The sequence below is a fragment of the Erpetoichthys calabaricus genome, chromosome 13, assembly GCF_900747795.2.
Source record: "Erpetoichthys calabaricus chromosome 13, fErpCal1.3, whole genome shotgun sequence".
NCBI lineage: Eukaryota > Metazoa > Chordata > Cladistia > Polypteriformes > Polypteridae > Erpetoichthys > Erpetoichthys calabaricus.
Genome location: NC_041406.2, coordinates 12,242,505 through 12,260,960, shown reverse-complemented (window position 1 = coordinate 12,260,960; position 18,456 = coordinate 12,242,505). Strand labels below are relative to the sequence as shown.

The window sequence follows — 18,456 nt, the reverse complement described above, 5'->3', positions numbered from 1 at the left end:
TGGAATGGCCATCACAGTCACCTGACTTGAATATCATCGAAAATCTATGGGATGATTTGAAGCAGGCTGTCCATGCAATTGAACTGAACTGGAGAGATTTTGTATGGAAGAATGGTCAGAAATACCTCCATCCAGAATCCAGACACTCATCAGAGGCTATAGGAGGACAGCGTCTAGAGGCTTTTAGATTTGCAAAAGGAGGCTCAACTAAGTATTGATGTCATATCTCTGTTGGGGTGCCCACATTTATGCACCTGTCTAATTTTGTTATGATGCATATTGCATATTTTCTGTTAATCCAATAAACTTAATGTCACTGCTGAAATCCTACTGTTTCCATAAGGCATGTCAGATATTAAAAGGAAGTTGCTACTTTGAAAGCTCAGCCAATGATAAACAAAAATCCAAAGAATTAAGAGGGGTTCCCAAACTTTTTCATATGACTGTATATTGTGAGGTTTATTAACTCTTTGCTTGCTGCGTCTGTGAAGGACTGCTTGTCTGTTGCCAAGGCAAACACAGGTTCTCAGAGCAGTAGAAGAGCGCAGCGGAAACAACTACGGGCCGATCGACATTGAGCTATACATGCCTGTCGCCTATGGGTGATGCAAGGGACGTTATAAAGGCAGGGAACAGTATAAGTTGGCCACTGACTGGCCCCCGACTACGCCCGTTTGCTGTCTTTGTGTTTAGGAGAACAGTAGATCCCACTACAATAAATAACCATGCTGTTCCTGTTTCAAGTTGAATAAAGATGGTATTGTTAAAGTACTGGGACTGAACCTAGTGTTTTGGGGTGCAAGACAGGGACTCACACATCACAACATATAGTATATTTATAACAAAATTACATGGTTAATTTATTCACTAGCAACTCTACGTAAGAGCAGAACAGTGCATGATCAACTCATCTCAGCACAACTCAACTTTAAATTTATTGTCTCATATAAGAAAATTCATATGGTTTGCGTCATCAATAGACTTAGATAGACATAGGATTTAATATAAAAAAAAGAAAGAAAGAAAAAGTAAAAAAAATAAAAAAGAAACATATCTGAAAACTAACATGCATAAATACATTAAACATGTATTTATAGATATGCAAATACATATGCAGCTACAGACGTGGACAAATTTATTGGTACCCCTTCATGGAAAAAGAAGCCGTCACAAATGTCTATGAAACAACTTCAGACTGACAAAAATAATTTTTTTTCTATATTTAATAAACATCAGACTTTGCTTTAGAGTTTTGATTCAAAATAATATTTCAAATAATAACAAAAAGGGACAAAAATGATGGGAGCCTTAACATAAGAATTACCAGAGCCTACGAAAAAACTCGTAGATCCGGCCCACCTTAAATCCGTTCTCACTTCTCCGTCAGCATCTTTTGTCCTGTAAATGTGCCGATAAAGACAAGCAACAAGCAGCCTGCTATTCCATCCCCCCACAGCTGCAGAATGTGCACAATGTTCTCCCAGCTCATGCCTTGATTGATTATCTGGGAGTGAAGTGCTGGAGTTTTAGAGTGGAAATAATAGATCGTTATTTGGAACACTTGCATTTCATGTGTGTTCCGTTTCTACAATAATCTGTGTAAACACATTGTTAAAACAGAAACGTTTTTCATATTTTAGTAGTAAATGACAATAATGTTGGCATAAACTATATAATGTGTGAAGTCTGAAGTCCAAAGATCAAATAAACACTTTCACAAAATGCTCAAGGATCAAACAACAGCTTCCGTGGCGTAGCAGTAAGATTTGCTGACTTGTAATCAAGAGTCCCCGGTCCGATCCCCACTGCCTCCTATATCTGCTGTTTTCAGTAGTCAGCTGCTCTTATTGTTAATATTATACTGTACACACATACATGTGGCTTGTGTCTGTAACAGATGGTGTACATTTACAAGACTTGTGAAAGTTACCGTTTTATTTTCACTTTTATTCTCTCAGTCACGATCACGATGCATACTACTGCCCCCACCCCCACTCAGGGATCTGACACTGTTAGTTTTTATTTGAAACTGGGAATAACTGTAGATGTGAGTGGTGTTTTGAGGCAATGGAACTGGACATTCTCTGATCTGGAGGGATAAAAGCTGACACACAAACGCTGGTGAATCTGCCTTCTTCATATCTCACCGTCACTTGATTTTTTTTTATTCAGTTTTATTGCGTGTTCCTGCTCACGGAGAATTAGTATGCACCTTATGGTGTATGATGTCAAAAAAAACAAAAAACAGAGAGACATAGGTATAAAGTATCTATCTATCTATCTATCTATCTATCTATCTATCTATCTATCTATCTATCTATCTATCTATCTATCTATCTATCTATCTATCTATCTATCTATCTATACAGTATGATATTTGGAATTATTCATTTTATGACCTGTATAATTCATTTCGGAAAACATTGTGGCACGGATGCAACATTATTCATATTCATTCGCATAACATCTTGCGCTTGTAATCAGTGACCGCGTATTTTGTTTTTTTTCCGATCTTGCCCGTCTCCACGTTGCTGTATGCTGTTTCTTTTGTACACCAGGACATGCGGAGGAAAGAATAGTACAGAGCAGTAAGTTCAGTGCTATATGCAATCATCAGATTCAAATGTTAACAGTTCACACACACACGCAAGGACCGTCCTTCCTACATTTACGACATGTGTACCTGTTGCAATGCGCACACTTCTCTCTGTGCTGTGGTTTCTATTACACACCTGAAAGAAAGAGACAACATATGTGACATTTTGAAGAAATAATTTTATGACCTGACTAGTACCAATCAGAAAACATCATTGCACTAATGCAATATTATTTGAAAACGAACAGCGTCAGATCGGGTGTGAATTTACGCTGGCGCTGTTACTTAGAGTCAGATCAGGAGGGGGCGAGGTGAGGTGGGGGAGTACAGTGTGCACGTGATTGAGAGAATAAAACGTGTTATAGCACACAGCAAATGGCCACCTGCATGTTCCTGCTTGCACTGAATAAGCTCACGCCTTCTGGTGCACGGTGTCAACGCAGCACGGAGTAAAAAGAAAGAGACAAATATATGGGACATTGGGTAGAAATTTATCGTACTTGTAAAAGTTAGCTTTTTTCAGTTTTATTCTCTCAATCACGATCACGCTATAACCCCCACCCCACCCCGCCCCGCCCCTCCTGAACTGACTCTAAGTAACAGCGGCAGCGTAAATTCACACCCGATCTGACACTGTTTGTTTTCAAATAATATTGCATTAGTGCGATGATGTTTTCTGATTGGTACTATTCAGGTCATAAAATTATTTCTTCAAAATGTCACATATATTGTCTCTTTCTTTCAGGTGTGTAATAGAAACCACAGCACAGAGAGAAGTGTGCACGTTGCAACAGGTACACATGTTGTAAATGTAGGAAGGACGGTCCTTGCATGTGTGTGAACTGTTAACATTTGAATTTGATGATTGCTTATAGCGCTGAACTTACCGCTCTGTACTATTCTTTCCTCCGCATGTCCTGGAGTACAAAAGAAACAGCATACAGCAACGTGTGGGGACTGGCAAGATCGGAAAAAAAACAAAAAACCACGCGGTCACTGATTACAAACCGCAAGATGATATGCAAATGAATATGAATAATATGAATAATGTTGCATCTGTACCACAATGTTTTCCGAAATGTACTATACAGGTCATAAAATGAATAATTCCAAATATCATGTATACCTGCGTCTGTGTTTTTTGTTTTTTTTGACATCATACACTATAAGGTGCATACTAATTCTGCGTGAGCAGGAACACTCAATAAAACTGAATAAAAAAAAATCAAGTGACGGTGAGATACGAAGAAGGCAGATTCGCCAGCGTTTGTGTGTCAGCTTTTATTCCACCAGATCAGAGAATGTCCAGTTCCATTGCCTCAAAACACCACTCACATCTACAGTTATTCCAAGTTTCAAATAAAAACTAACAGTGTCAGATCCCTAAGGCGGTAGTATGTATCGTGATCGTGACTGAGAGAATAAAAGTTAAAATAAAACGGTAACTTTCACAAGTTCTATAAAAGTACACCGTGTGTTACAAACGCAAACCAAATGTATGTGTGTACTGTATAATCTATATATATATAAAATCCCTATGTGAGTCCAGGTGTCCGTGTGTGTGTGTCTTCTGGTGAAGTGTGCATGCGCGGGGCACGGTGCGATGCGCGATATTACTGTCAGAGAAAGTTAGAGGCGTTTTACGGAAATACAAACCAGTGTTACTGCGAGAGGAAATTAAAGGTACACAATACAGTGACGCATATTACAGCCACATACAAGCCAGTATTACTGTCAGAGGAGATTAAAGGCCGACGCGCACGCCTGTATTACCGCCAGAGAAAATTAAAGGTATATTACGGACGTACAAGCCAGCGGATGTACAAGAAGGTATCCTTCAATAAGGGAGCGCACAAAAAGGCGAGCCTCAAAAGGGCGACCTCAATTGGGTACAGCGAATAAAGGCGCGCGTAAATAAAGATCTGCACCTTTGTTGTTCTTCACATATTCCAGAGCCATTTGAACTAAATTATCTATGAACGCCTTTATTCAGCGCGCTCAATTGAGGTCGCCCTTTTGAAGCTCGCCTTTTTGTGCGCGCCCTTATTGAATAGAGCCGTACAAGACAGTATTACTGTCACAGAAAATTAAAGACACACAATACACGGCGGCAGCCCACAAAGAACGGTCAGCTCAGCAAGTAAACATCAACAAAAGAAAGGCTGAAAGAAAGAAAAATACGACCAACAAAAAGAATGAGGTCAAAGTCCATCCATCCATCCATTTTCCAACCCGCTGAATCCGAACACAGGGTCACGGGGGTCTGCTGGAGCCAATCCCAACCAACACAGGGCACAAGGCAGGAACCAATCCCGGTCAGGGTGCCAACCCACCGCAGGAGGTCAAAGTCCCTTGCCATTTAATATAGACTGTTCCTACTAATGTTTATGCACTACTGTTCTAGCGCCTGTTATTGTAACGGGCTAAATGACTAGTATTAACAATAAGAGCAGCTCACTACTGAAAACGGCAGATATAGGAGGCAGTCGGGATCGGGACTCTTGATTACAAGTCAGCAAATCTTACCGCTACGCCACGGAAGCTGTTGTTTGATCCTTGAACATTTTGTGAAAGTGTTTATTTGATCTTTGGACTTCAGGCTTCACACATTATATAGTTTATGCCAACATTATTGTCATTTACTACTAAAATATATAAAACGTTTCTGTTTTAACAATGTATTTACACAGATTATTGTAAAAACGGAACACACATGAAATGCAAGTGTCACAAATAACGATCTATTGTTTCCATTCTAAAACTCCAGCACTTCACTCCCAGATAATCAATCAAGGCAGGAGCTGGGAGAACATTGTGCACATTCTGCAGCTGTGGGGGGATGGAATAGCAGGCTGCTTGCTGCTTGTCTTTATCGGCACATTTACAGGACAAAAGACGCTGACAGAGAGGTGCGAACGAATTTAAGGTGGGCCGGATCTACGAGTTTTTTCGTAGGCTCTGGTAATTCTAGTGTTAAAAGATAACATTCATTCCCAGAATGTAATGCATAATCCTGTATACATACATATTCAGGCTGGAGGGAAGCAAAGGGACATGACAGCCAAGTGGGAGAACGCTGACAATCAGATGTCCCATTCAGCAAGGAGACGCTTCTGACGTCGTGCTGGATCCTCGTCATTATATTCATGTCAGATATGGGCGACTACCAGCAGAACTGGCTTAATACCTTCACAGACTCTGTTTTTTTTAACCGTATTGGTCAAGTACACATCAGCACTTCTTAAAATGACCTGCTTGTGTTTCCTGCCCATCTCCCTAACCTGACTTACTCCTGTCATTTGTCTGTCTCCCTGGCTGTGTCTCTCTCTCTCTCAGCTGAATTACAAATCTTTGAAATAAATTTCACAAATTACATTGGCACTAATAACCTTCTTGCTATAATTTAATGCAGGGAAAATCCCTGACAGTTCCTGCCTTGACCCCAGTGCTGCAAGTGTAGATTCCAACTCCCTGCCACCCCAGACTGGATTCTGCATTTTTAGAAAATGAATTGACGGCTATCACCCCAATTACCTTATTTCAACCAAAGAATGTTGTGCTGGAGATAACATTTGGACCACAAAAAGAAGACATTGTCACCCACCAAAAAAGTAAAAACGCAAGGGCATAATCACCTAAATCTCTAACGTTCACATGAACCACGACAAACACCAGCAAGAGTGGAGATGACTTGAATTAGTCAGGAGTTTAAGAAACACATTCAGCAATTTTGTTCACGTTAATTGTTTTTAAAGGTGGGCTTAAAAAAATGTTTAAAAAGTTACCGAGTCTGGAAGTCTGACAATTCATTGTTAATCTTGTCGATGTTGACATCGGACCACAGGATGTCATAGTAGCCATTGACCGTCTCAATAACACTGTTGTAAAGACCATAAAGCTTCTGGAGAAGGGTGAGCTGCTTCTTGATTTCCAGGAGCTGCGGGTACTGCGTCACGGGAAGGCCAAAGAGCTCCTCTCCTCCGGTGTACGTGATGTACTTGCGGTACAGATTGTCAAAGCGATTCTAGGGAAATAAGATTTGAGAAGACCACACGTTAGGACCTTTACATTGGTCTGGAAAAGTAGCTCAGATAGTTATGGCAAACTGAGGCTTAAGATCAGATTTAGATGTATTGCCGTGTGTTCAGAGATTCTTTTTTGTTATTATTATTATTATTATTATTGAATTTATTAAAAGCAAGTAACACTCCATACAGACAAGTCAAATTTAACAAAATTAAATTCAGTTCAATTCCCACCCAAGAGAAAGAGAGGAAGGCCAACAGCCAGAGAAAAACGTTTAAGAGTAGAAAAGAAAGAAAATCCTTCTCTCCAATTTAAAAGCTTATTCTATAATAGTATTGATCAGATCCTGTAAGTGAGAATTTGATTTTTTCCAATTTCAAATCTATATATACAGTACTGTGCAAATGTTTTAGGCAGGTGTGAAAAAATGCTGTAAACAAAGAATGCTTTCACAAATGGAAGTGTTAATCTTTTATTTTCATCAATCAACAAAATGCAGTGAATGAACAAAAGAGAAATCAAAATCAAATCAATATTTGGTGTGACCACCCTTTGCCTTCACAACAGCAACAACAACAACAACAACAACAACATTTATTTATATAGCACATTTTCATACAAAAAGTAGCTCAACAGCATCAACTCTTCTAGGTACACTTGCACACAGTTTTTGAAGGAACTCGGCTGGTAGGTTGTTCCAAACATCTTGGAGAACTAACCCCAGATCTTCTGTGGATGTAGGCTTCCTCACATCCTTCTGTCTCTTCATGTAATCCCAGACACACTCGATGATGTTCAGATCAGGGCTCTGTGGGGGCCATACCATCACTTCCAGGACTTCTTGTTCTTCTTTACGCTGAAGATAGTTCTTAATGACTTTGGCTGTATGTTTGGGGTCGTTGTCCTGCTGCACAATAAATTTGGGGCCAATCATACGCCTCCCTGATGGTATTGCATGATGGATAAGTATCTGCCTGTATTTGTCAGCATTGAGAACACCATTAATCCTGACCAAATCTCCAACTCCATTTGCAGAAATGCAGCCCCAAACGTTCAAGGAACCTCCACCATGCTTCACTGTTGCCTGCAGACACTCATTATTGTACCGCTCTCCAGCCCTTCAACGAACAAACTGCCTTCTGCTACAGCCCTATTGTCATGCGGAAATTAGCAGGGCCTCTTCTAGAAAAGGACCTAAACTGCAAGTATATGCATGATGTCGTAGTCATAACTCACGTTGATGTCATGTCAGCTGGTTATCATGTTTTTGTGCATTCATATTCGGACATGTTAATGGCCTACAAATAAAATGTGAGTTTCAGTGTTTCGACAGGAAGTGTGAAATTAACGTAGAGGTATCGTCATGAAATCTCATCAGTTTCGAGGTTCAGAGACGAAAATCCACTTTTCTTGCCTTCTGATTGGAAAAGTCGTTGATGACATCTTCGTAGTCTAATCAGGATCTGCAAGGTCTTTTTCTATAGATAGGAGAAGCCAACCCAGCGACTAATGGGCTAGACCTATTTTAGGAAGGGATTATACTGGCGACCCTTTTCGGGCAATGAGACGTATATATGTACGGAATTTGACCTTGAAGAGGGATTTGAAAAGGGTTCCTCTTAGAAACATCTCAAATATATATATACTGGAGAATATAACTTGACAAATCCACACGGACCTCAAAAGCGGGGCCCCCTTAGGCGCGGGGCCTCGACCCACCTGCCACCCCAAAAATGCTGCTCTTGACTGGAAGAATCCTAACTCTCCTCTTTTAAGTCAGTGGGTAACTTTCTTCTATAATACGCTACCGTGGCTGTTCGTTTGTCTGTCTAGGATTTTAAATCACCTGTAGCTCACAAACTGTTTCACCTATTGACTTGAAATTTGGTACACATCTACTATGTGACGTCTACTATCCGCTTTCAGGGTGATGATTTTATTACTCTTTTTATTTTACTGTAGAATCAACTCTCAGCAGCGTGCAGCAGGGAGGCCGCGCGGCGCATGCGTACGGGCGCCGTTCTCATTCCCTACCACCTTCGCTAATCATTCTTGAGGCAGATTGAAGACTTAAGTGCCAGATTAAGTGAAAAATTAAAGAAAATGTACTTAGTAATTGCAACACAAACACGGACTTAATCAGTTTTACCACGGAAAGATGCCGACGAAAGAAGAGAAGAAGCAGGCGGCTAGGGTGGAGTAAAGAAGAGCTGCTCAGAAAGCAGCAAGCACATCAACCTCTGAGCAAACGAATGATAAACATACAGAGGAAGAGGATGAAAACTAGGAATACTCAAGTCAAGTGGATTCACTGCATGTTATCATGCAGTGTGTCGTTACTGGTGTTATATATTATTTGAAATTGGAAAAAATCAAATTCTCACTTACAGGTTTTTCAAAACCTGGCAGGACCAAATCAATACCATTTTAGAATAAGCTTTTAAATTGAGCTTTTTTATTCTGTTTATTTCTATTCATTAATTGATTTTATCGATTTACTAATTTTTACTAGTTTAAAGTCTTACTCTGCTGGCCTAGCTCTCTTTCTCATGGGCGGGGGTTGATTTGTTATTGCTAAACTTGACTTGCTTGTATGAAATGTTATTTGATTTTAATAAAATCAATAAAATATCAAAAATAAAGAAATTTGTCCGGGTTTCGATGCCTCTGCTATATTCTTTGAATTACAATTTTGCTTTCACATCCTGGGCTCATTTATCAGATTACGGTCTTCCTTGCATCGACCTTTGCCTCTTAATAACACCACACCACGCCCTCTGTGGCTGCTGTGACAGGGAGTCAGTCAATGTTAAACTTTCACATGTTCTTCTTTTCGTGTCAAAATCAACCATTTGCACAAGCCATAGAACTGTGTATGTTGCTTTTATACCACAATACACAATAACGTACCTGAAACATAATAAGTCTGTCACTTGCATCTTGAGGTGCCAGGCCTAGAACCATCGGCCCATCCTGTTAAAAAGAAACACAAAGGCATTAGACTCCTTTTATCAATCAGTCTGGGGACTGTCATGAACCCTACAGAGCATGCCATTTATAGTCCTATCCCTTACCCTAACCCTAATCCTAACGGTCTACTTCTCCATTATCAACAGCCAGTTAATTTAATTCTGTCTAGCAGAGAACTGGTGCCTTCTCCAGCAGCACTGTGTGGATGGGACACCAATCCGTTAGTCAGGGTGACACTACGCACACATACGGCATATATGGTGTCACCCATCAACCTAACACCCAATGGGAAGAACATGCAAACTCTGGACTGACAGCAACTAAGCCCGGCGTCCTGTAGCTGTAAGGCAGCAACATTCACTCCCACACCACCATGCTGCTCTGCTGCCCAGGTAAGACGTGTTCATGGATTTATCTATCTGTGAATTTACTTATTTAAAGAGCGTCGGTAAAAAGCCACATTTTCCTCAGAGGACAAATGCTATCTACCTGTCGAACTCAACCATTTTATTGATTGAAAGAGAAAGTCTGTGCACCTCATCACCTCCTGGTCTGGCATGGAATTATCACTATTCCGGAATATTAGCTGCCTCCCATTTGTACGTGTGTGGCAACAGCTAAAAAAAACATCTGGGGGGGTCGTCGATTCAAGACAGATGACGAAATGAAAAAAGCGGTGCACAAGTGGTTTGCGAAGGACAAGACAAAACCTTTTATTCTGCTGCCGCTTCCGGGCAGGTGGTGCAAGTGCATTGAGAAATGACAGCATCAGTTTTGTGAAGGTTCATTTCCATTTTTTGATTAATCCCATTTTCTAACTTTAGCTTGACTCCCCCTCGTACATACCAGAGGGGCTCCTGGAACATAAAACAGAGTGACACTTGTCATAAATGAGTATTTCATGTTGATGTGTGAAACCATTGCTTTGTGTGCTTTTCAGAAAAATGAGTTTTCTGGAAAAATATTCAGCCCTGGGACAAAAGGGGAAAAAAAAAAATAATAATTAGCCCTAAAAGAGTTCATTTAACACATATATGTTTATATTGCAGAAGGAAAAAATAGATGACCTGGAGAACAACTCACGCAGACACAGAGAGAACATGCAGTAACTACCTTGAAATATAAAACCAGGACCCTGGAGTGCGAGGGGACAACACTAACAACTGCACCACTATGCCTATATACCGTATATACGCGCATATAAATCGATCATAAAATCAGATCCGACTTATACGCCCGTTCAAAAATACGACACTTAATTTTTTTTTTTTTACATCTTCTTGCCTCCTCCAATCTCACATCAGTTTCTCAGACACATTGAATTTTGTTGCAGCAGCGCAGTTACCAATTTCTTTTGCCACTTCAACAACTTTTAATTTAAAACCAGCTTCATATTTTCTTCTGATCCTAACGCTCCATCATAGATAAGGGATGCTCTTAGGTGTATGAGGGTGTGAGATACACTAAACAGTGCAAACGTCACTTCATAATAGTTCGGGTATTACCGTGTGGTCACATAGGCACAAGACATAGAAAACAAAGGCCGTGGTCTCCGTGGTTACTCCCTCAGGTGGGCGTTAGCATATCGTAATCTCTTGGACCAATAGTGTGAGTTTTCTGCATTCGACTTATACGACCGATATTATAAAATACCGGAAATAATACGGTAAAATCAAGCCCTGACTTATCTGTGGCAGAACTTAAATGCGAGTATATACGGTAATTGTTTTTTTCTCCCCAGAATTGCTAGATTTTCTATTGGTGATTAATAAAAATAAATAATGTACTGTATGATGATCAGATGGGAAGGACAGGTAGACCTAATAAAGTGTTCACTCCGCGTGCATTTGGATTCAGTTGTGCCTGAAGGACTACACGTGCACAGCTGGTCCGGCGTATGCTACCTGCTCGTAGTCCTTATAAAAGTTGTCACAGTCTTCCACAAACATCTGCACATTGCTGATGAGCTCCCCTCGAAAGTTGGGTTGTAGGGTCACCAGCTCATTCTGAACCTCGTTCCCTCGGCCAAGCAGCTTTTCCCAGGTGTAGCGCAAGGTGTCCACCCTTTCAGCTTCTTCTTTCGCCACTAGCAGGTCATACTTGTTCAGCATGGTGTATGACTCCTGAAACACAAAGAGCAAAAAGTCTGAGCACAGGACTGGTGGAAATACTGTACATCAGAAGTTCAGACAAGAGGGTATCAGTTAGCAAACACCATAACTCGACATATTCTCGTGGACACCCATTTCCTAATCTGGGCCCACAGGGTGCTTTAGTTCAGGGGTCTCCAACTCTGGTCAAGGGGGGCCCGCAGTGGCTGCAGGTTTTCATCCCAACTCTTTTCTTAATTAGTGAACGTTTTTTGCTGCTGATTAACTTCTTTTAATTTCATTTTAATTAACTTGTTTTTTTAAGATTCAGTCGTCTGAATTGCTTCATTTTTTTCCTTAAACTGGAAACAGAAATGCGATATGAGGTGAGCCAACAGATCCCCCCAGCTAAGTTGGACACTCCAATTAATTAGAAGCAGATTTTAATTCATTCCTTGGCTTGTTGCTGCTCTCATTCTGCCATGGCAGACATTTCCAAAACTGTGGACTTTTTTTTTTTTCCTCTAAGACCACCGGCAAACAAAATGTCTTGCGGACCTGAGAGACCTTCACCTGTCTGTATTCTCAGATATTATGTGATGAATGCAGTTTAGCTGGTTGTGCGTCAGCTCGTTTTGTATCTCGTTAGTGTTTAGCTGCTAATTAAAGAAAAAAATAAATAATTAGGGGGGTTGGGGGGTCTGAGACTTAAAGAGTAAGTCAGTTGATATGAAGGCAAACAAAGTTTGTTAGGTTTAGGGTTAGGGATCAGCACAAACTGGTCACCGATTAAGAAAAGGGTCAGAACGAAAACCTGCAGCCACAGCGGCCCTCCGGGACCGGTGTTGGAGACCCCTGCTTTAGCTTACCCTAGCAGAAAGACTGGGCCCATTGGGCACATCCAAACTTATTCACGCCATGCCAGCTGGACACTTGCATGTGTTTGGATCAGGGTGGTCACATTGAACATCGCAATTTGAATAAAATTCTAATTTATTTCCAAATAATGATATTGTTGGAAGGCAAAAGGGGTCAGTCGGTTGTTGGTTTTACCCACACAAATTTTGCCATCGTGTTGCTCCAGGTGCACTCGGCAAAGCTGACACGTTTAACTGATCTGTTTTTGCACTTCATTTACACAATTTTGTTATCTTGAGTAGGAAGACGTACAGCCAGACCCCTTCACAGTGCTGTGGTCTTTGTTCACTTTCTCGTATACAGAGTAAAGGGTAAGTATTGGAATCATCCAAAAATTCGATATCGAGATTTTGATGAATCTCGACATTTTAGACCTCCATCACTTTCTCGGATATAAAGTATAGGGAAAGTATTGTAATCGTCCAAAAAATTGAATTTTGAGATTTTAATGAATCTCAAAGTTGTAGACCTTCCTGAGTCTGAAAATACCATTTTTGGAATTATGTCTGTGTGTGTGTGTTTGTGTGTGTATGTATGTAAACACGATAACTCAAGTACACTTTCACTTAGGTCAACCAAATTTTGCATACAAATATTATGTACAAAATGTAGATTTCTATCAACTTCTGAGCTATTTCCGTTAAGTGGTACTTTACCTTTTCAATGTTGAGATTTTGATGAATCTCAACGTTTTAGACCTCCGTGACATTCTCATATACAAAGTATAGGGAAAGTATTGTAATCGACCAAAAAATTCAGTTTTGCGATTTTAATGAATCTCAATGTTTTAGACCTCCCTGAGTCTTAAAATACCATTTTTGGAATTATGTCTGTGTGTGTGTGTGTGTGGGTGTGTGTGTGTATGTATGTAAACACAATAACTCGAAAACACTTTCACTTAGGTCAACCAAATTTTGCATACAAGTATTACGTACAAAATGTAGATTTCTATCAACTTCTGGGCTATTTCCGTTAACCGGAAGTGGTACTTTACCTTTTATTAATGCAGCTGCAGACTCCAATTTATTCAACTTTACTTTTATAATAATTGTTCAATATATTATTAATTTGATTTGATGTTCATTATTCTTTAATAAACATAATATAACAATATTATCCTCAAATATCCATCCCCATATCTGAAAATACATGAAAGTCGAGGGAAGACCACTCCCGATTTGTTAATTTTCTATCCGACTTCTCCACACTTTGATCTACAAGTGTACTCAGAGCAGTTTTACTAAACTCTTCTCCCATGCTATGAAAGTATCTGATTCTGTCCCATTCACTCTTCAGCCTGAGACCTCCCGACTGCTGTTGAATGCTAAGACCTTCTCATTAAAATAACATAAGAGTTACGTTATTAAAATAACGGTCACAATTCTGGTTTTTCCTTTCATTAAAATGATTTAAAACCTCAACCTCGAAGAGGCTCATCACCTGACATGCCATGTCCTACAATTAGTCGTTGTCTTATGTGGCTCTTGCTGTGACACATAATGACTCAAAAAACAATGAGGTGCAATTCAGGCCACCTTTATTAATCAGTAAAGGAGAAAAAAAAGATGGATTGTGTGGACCCTGACTTGATACTGTGATGGTCACGCTCTTCTGGGTGAGTCCCTGTCCTCCACCCTATTGGTCCAGAGGGCCCTGGGAGTGGTGAGGTCCTCTGTGATTTATTGTTCTTTTGGTGATTAATTACAGATTTTGTAACCTTGTGCGCTGTTCCTTTTGATCACGTTTTTGGATTGAGACCTTGTTTGCCTGAATTGCATTTTGAATTTATAAAGTCTGTAATTGCATTTACCTGTGAACGTCTTACAGCGCTTTGGGCCGCACTCTACAAAAATCAGTTGAATTGAACTGGTGATCTCGAGGAATTCTTATCATAAAGTAACACTGACCGATGCATATCGACTCCAATGCACAATTCTAAAATATGTTCCTTCATTTACAGATTAAGATCACAAGCCGTATTCAAAATATCTCCTGCGAAGCCGTACCTCTATGGGGCCGATTTGAAAATCAATGTTAATCTGTTGCTCTCTGATTTCTTTCAGCGCTGCCATGGAGATTCGGATGTCGTCCAAGTCCTTGATCTGTCGATTCAGTTTCTTGCAGGCCTCTTCCACAAATGCAAATATGTTTTCCATTTCTGTCCTGTATTTCTTATTACAGTGACGACCAAAGTCAACCATCCAGGCTTTCGTCTCTGCAGTCAAGGCCATTTTCAAGTCAGCTGAAAAAAACAAGAGAATGTAATTTAATCTAATCCAGGGTCTCTGGGGTTGGTGGAGCCTACAACAGCAGCAGCGGGTTCACAAGGAAGGAACCACTCCCACTCACGCACACACACTCACACACACATAGGACGATTTATAATCAGCAATTAGTTTATCGTGCATGACTTTTAAGATGTGGGGGGAAAAAAACAATAGAGGATCTCGAGCTAAAACCCTGCAAGACATGATGACGATGTGCATGCTTTTCAAAAACATCACATTTTTTTGCATTTTATAGCATTTGAAGATGACAGAACAGCTTTACTATAATGGGTTACTACATTCATGTCTCTGGTGACTCTTCCTATGAAGCCAGTAGACGGATTGGGAGAGCATGGGGGGTCATGAAGTAGCTGGAAAGGGGTGTGTGGCACTCCCAATAGCTCTGCAAAAGGACGAAGGTCCAAGTCTTTAAAGTCCTGGTGGCCCCCTGTTTTGTAAGACATGGCTGCTATCCAGTGACCTGAGAGGAAGACTGGACTCCTTTGGTACTGTGTCTCTTTGGAGAATCCTTGGGTCCCGCTGGATTGACTTTGTGTTGCTCACAGAGTCCCGAAAGAGGCACATGACCTGCATTGTGAGGGAGCGTCAGTTATGGCACTGCGGCCATGAGGTATGATTACCTGAGGTGTGGAGGACCTAAGTGGCTGGACCAGGCCAAGGGGACGGCCTTATAATACCTGGTTGTGACAGATACTGTAGATGGTCATTTCCGGATGGTGGGACTGGATCGTGTGTCTGCCTGGTGGGGTTACCAAGCTTTTTTGTCATGTGGTGGGTGTGGTAATGCACTGTACCAGTGCATGCTTGCCAACCTGACTGATCTGACCTATAGAAAATTGGCTAGGACCAAAAAAAAATCATAAAAGAAGGATTTTGTTACAACGCAGTTGGTTTTAACAGAATTTGACCTGTATATGTTATACCATCTATACACTCACTGAGCAAATTCTTGGCACAAGTGCTTATCCATGCAATTATCTAATCAGCCAATCATGTTGCAGAAGCACAATGTACTGGTACTGTGTGGTGTGATTCCCCGAGGATGATCCTCACTGTTGAGGACCCGAGTGGCTGGACCAGACCAAGGGGATGCCCACGTAACACCTGGCTGCAGCAAATAGATGGTCATTTCTGGGGGGGGGGTGGGACTGGTTCAGTTGCCAACCAGGGCACCAAGCAATTTCGTCATGTGTGTTGGGTACCTGTGCACACCCCCTCAACCTGACCTCACCTCACCTCATGGGAACTAATTTACATAATTTGCATAAAGGAATTCTGGGTACACACGCAAAATACTACAAACATTAAACAATGCCATAAATAGGGCAACACTGGAGTAACTCAAGGGGGTACAGTTGATTAAGACAACCTCCATCCATGCTTGCCAGAACACCCTGAAGATTGAACAGTAAAAGAATAGAGTCTATAAAAACAGAGGGAACTCTTTAACAAATACAACTTTACATCCTACACTCCCATGAGGGAGTGAATCCTACATCTGTTCCCTTGCTTAAGTAAGCATGACTCCAGGGGAGGGTCACCCTTAGGGCTTATTTATACTTCATGTTCAGAAGTATATGGCTGCCGCACATTCCTAACGTTCACTTCACGTGTCCTCAGAAATTAAAACGATGCAAGTGTGCAAGTTGCAGTAGCAGCAAAAAATTGGGGGGCGCAGTATGATAAAAGTCGGAATGTGACGTTAGAGTCTCTGTTTACTATCTACATGTGACAGAAAGACCTACAGGATCGATGTGCGTGCTTCGATGTTTGATGAACGGTTTGATGTGGTGAAGCAAAATGCCGACATACATATGCATTTGTGGTGCTTTTATATTCAAGCGTTGCATATTCCCCATTGTAATGACACGATACATTTTAAAAGTCTCACATACCATCTTCTGTGCTGTCTTTTTTTTTTTTTTTTTGTACCTTACAATACCATCAGAATGTACGGCGGCGTATTTGAGCCAAAGAGGAAAAAAAGATCAGGACATAATGAAAAGGTCTATTTTGTGATTAAAGTGGAAACTTCTGCTTTAATCTTGAAATGTCCACTTTAACCTCGTAGCTTACTTTATCATTAAAGTAGACCGTCATAAACATCATCTTAAAACCAACCCAGTTGTTAACCGCTACCTGCTTCTGGGGCTTCCTCCTGACCTGACAGCAGCATTCGCCACACAGAACACATTACATTTACGATATTCCAGCTCTCTGCACATTTAGAATCCTTAGATTTATACTTGATATCAATTTCATCACCGTCTTTCCTAAACAAAATAAGGACTTATCACAATGTGCATCATATAGACCAATTTCACTTCTGAATAATGATGTTAAGATACTCTCAAAAATCATAGCTAGAAAGATGGAGAAAGTGCTGCCTTCGGTAATATCACAAGATCAAACTGGATTTATCAAGTGTCGACACTTATCTTCCAATCTTCTATGCCTGTTTAATGTAATATACTCACCAACAAAGTCAAACACCCCAGAAATATTATTATCATTGGATGCAGAAAAAGCATTTGACATGATTGAATGGAAATACCTTTTCACTACATTAGAGAAATTTGGGTTTGGCCCGAACATTTGTGCATGGATCAAACTACTGTATACCAATCCAAAAGCTTCAGGTTGTATTAACAACATTTGTTCAGACTACTTTAAACTAGAACGTGGTACCAGACAAGGTTGCCCCTTGTCACCACTGCTATTTGCAGTCGCCATTGAACCACTGGCGGTCCACTGTCGAAATTCTTATCAGATAAAGGGGATTTTCAGAGAAGGACTGGAACAGAAAATTTCTCTATATGCAGATGATATGGTACTGTATATATCAGACCCACAAAATTCTGTGCCTGCAGTCTTACAGACTTACAGAATTTCAAAAGAATTCTGGTCTCAGAATTAATTTGACTAAAAATGTGCTCTTTCCGGTGAATTCTCAAGCACACAATGTTAGATTGGACACCCTACCTTTTATCATCGCAGATCAGTTTAAATACCTCGGGGTAAACATTACAAGTAAACATAAAGCTCTTTATCAACAAAATTTTGCCGTCTGTATGGAAAAAATTAAGCAAGACTTGCATAGATGGTCAACCCTTCATCTCACTCTAGCTGGAAGAATTAACATTGTTAAGATGAATATTCTTCCTAAGCTGCTTTTTTATTTCAAAACATTCCAATATACATTAATAAATCATTTTTTAAGCAATTAGATTCAACAATAACCTAATTTATTTGGAACTCAAAACACCCACTTATCCAAAGAGCGACCCTACAAAGACCTCAGGCAGAAGGTGGCATGGCACTATCCAACTTTCAGTTTTATTACTGGGCAGCAAACATACAAGCTATAAAGACCTGGATACAAATAGATGAACATACAAAAGTTTGGAGCACAATGGAAGTAAAATCCTGCAGTACTTCTTTATATTCTCTGCTTTGTGCCCCAATAAATGCAAGTTATCGCCAATATACTAATAACCCAATTGTGCTTCACTCACTCAGAACATGGAACCAATGTAGAAAACATTTAAGATGGAGAAGCTTTTATCTG

At 40.4% G+C, this 18,456-nt stretch overlaps 1 protein-coding gene and 1 long non-coding RNA gene across 4 annotated transcripts in view; one reads left to right on the top strand and one right to left on the bottom strand.

Annotated features, from left to right (window-relative positions):
• LOC127530043 (uncharacterized) overlaps positions 1-18,456 on the top strand; it is a 454,116-nt gene that overhangs the window by 232,201 nt on the left and 203,459 nt on the right. The gene's annotated exons all lie outside the window — the stretch shown is intronic.
• The window catches only part of dnah5 (dynein, axonemal, heavy chain 5), a 437,381-nt gene that overhangs the window by 233,386 nt on the left and 185,539 nt on the right, over positions 1-18,456 (bottom strand). For all 3 annotated transcript variants that reach the window (XM_051935611.1, XM_051935612.1, XM_051935613.1), the window contains exons 24-27: positions 14,607-14,842; positions 11,497-11,715; positions 9,533-9,595; positions 6,382-6,620 (exon numbers count right to left, since the gene is read on the bottom strand). In XM_051935611.1, coding sequence (XP_051791571.1) covers positions 6,382-6,620; positions 9,533-9,595; positions 11,497-11,715; positions 14,607-14,842 — 757 coding nt within the window. The remainder of the gene's footprint in view (positions 1-6,381; positions 6,621-9,532; positions 9,596-11,496; positions 11,716-14,606; positions 14,843-18,456) is intronic.